The following is a 1,757-nucleotide window of genomic DNA, read 5'->3' on the forward strand; positions in this document are numbered from 1 at the left end:
CAGCCAGTGAGCAAACCGGCCATCCCTATATAGGACCCGAACCCGTGGCCTTGGTGTTATCGGCACCGCACTCTCCCGAGTGAGCCACGGGCCAGCCCCCATTCTCCTTTCTTGATGTCTTTCCTCTACTGCACTTTTCATCATCAAATATACTAAGATATTTGACTAATTTATTTCTGTCTCTTCCGACTAGGATGTAAGCTTCAGGAGGGCAGGAATCATTTCTGTCTTACTGCTGCATCCCAGCATCTAGAATAGGGCCTGGCACATAGTAAGTGCTCAGGAAATGTCTATGAAGCCAATCTATCATTATTAGTAGGATTCAAGTTCTATCTCAGGATAGTAGAGTGGAGAGGTCCTTTAGAAGTATCTAAATCAACACCTGTTTTGCAGACTGAGGCCCACAGAACACTATGATTTGCCAAGGGGTACACAGGCTGCATCCTCCACCTCCCCAGGGTCCTGGCATCTGTGCCCATCTCTTTGTCTCTCTGGCCCAAGGGTGGGTCCTGTTCCTGACTGGGCTGGGACTCCCCAAGGTGGGCCTGCGAATGCCTAGGTGTCCCTGTCCCAGCCCCTAAATCAGTACCTGGTTCTTCAGCAGCCCATCCTCGTAGTACCATATGCAGCTGCCTCCTGCCTGGGGCCTGGAGACCACCACACGGCCCGCCTTCATGTCCTCCACATGGTCTGGCACTGCTAAGAATCCCCCTAGTGCCACATTCCAGAGGCGGAAATAAGCCCGGCGCTAGTGGCAGAGAGAGGCTGAGAGTCAGGAGTCCCCAGGCAGGGATGCCCTGACCTGGGCCCCCAATACCCTCAACTGTGGACCTTTCAGTATCAAGCTCCAAGCCATCCTTCCTGCCCCCAAACTTTCCTTGACCCTGCTTATAAGTCAGCCCGTCTTTATACACACAGCCCCCAAGGGCACGCACATCACACACACGCACACAGACTTCCATGTCTATAGATGTACCCACAGACATGTACAGAGAGACACACCGACAGACACACCCATGGTCTGCATGGTAGTACTGAAGTTCATAGAAGACACAAATACAGGCAAACGTCCAGACTCACACATCATAACCAATGCACAGATCTGCCCAGCCTACTCCGTGCCAGGCACTTGTTTGCTACAAGGATGGACATGTGTAGGAATACGGAAGCGCGCACACACTTACAGAGAGAAATGCACGAACACACCCATGCTGAAGAGGGACCCTGATGGGGCGGACACTGCACTGTCAGACATCAGACCTGAGTCTGCCACAAATCAGCTGCGGGTCTTGGGTGGTGGTGACAGTAATTACAGTAACAATCACCATCACACCTAATGTTTGTTGAGTGCTTACCCACACAAGCACTGTCCTAAGGGTTTTACATACATTATCGTCAATCCGCAAAACAGCCCCATGACAAGTATTATCCCCATTTTAAAGATGAGGAAACAGAAGTTCATGGAGGTACAGTTCTTGCCCAAGATTGCAGAGCAAATCCTTGTCCACTTCTCTGGGCCTTTATTTCCCCATCTGTAAAATGTGAGGGTTGGAGATAATCTCCAAGATTTCTTCCAGCAATGTTGTTATTACCATCTGTGAATATGGGAACTACACAAATATCCTTATACAAAGACACACACACACTCTCAACAGTGTCACAAACTCAGGCATGTGCAGGCATAAATACACTTCTACAGATGCACGTGCACACACACATACACAGGTCACCTACAGGCACACAGACACATGCACACA

At 50.0% G+C, this 1,757-nt stretch overlaps 1 protein-coding gene across 1 annotated transcript in view; it reads right to left on the bottom strand.

Moving 5' to 3' along the window:
• The window catches only part of AIM1L (absent in melanoma 1-like), a 20,006-nt gene that overhangs the window by 2,026 nt on the left and 16,223 nt on the right, over window positions 1–1,757 (bottom strand). Inside the window, exon 18 of the mRNA XM_008586380.1 lies at window positions 590–748. Within this exon, the coding sequence (XP_008584602.1) occupies window positions 590–748 (159 nt within the window). The remainder of the gene's footprint in view (window positions 1–589; window positions 749–1,757) is intronic.

The sequence above is a fragment of the Galeopterus variegatus genome, unplaced genomic scaffold (genome assembly GCF_000696425.1).
Source record: "Galeopterus variegatus unplaced genomic scaffold, G_variegatus-3.0.2 Scaffold109, whole genome shotgun sequence".
In the NCBI taxonomy this organism is placed as follows: Eukaryota; Metazoa; Chordata; class Mammalia; order Dermoptera; family Cynocephalidae; genus Galeopterus; species Galeopterus variegatus.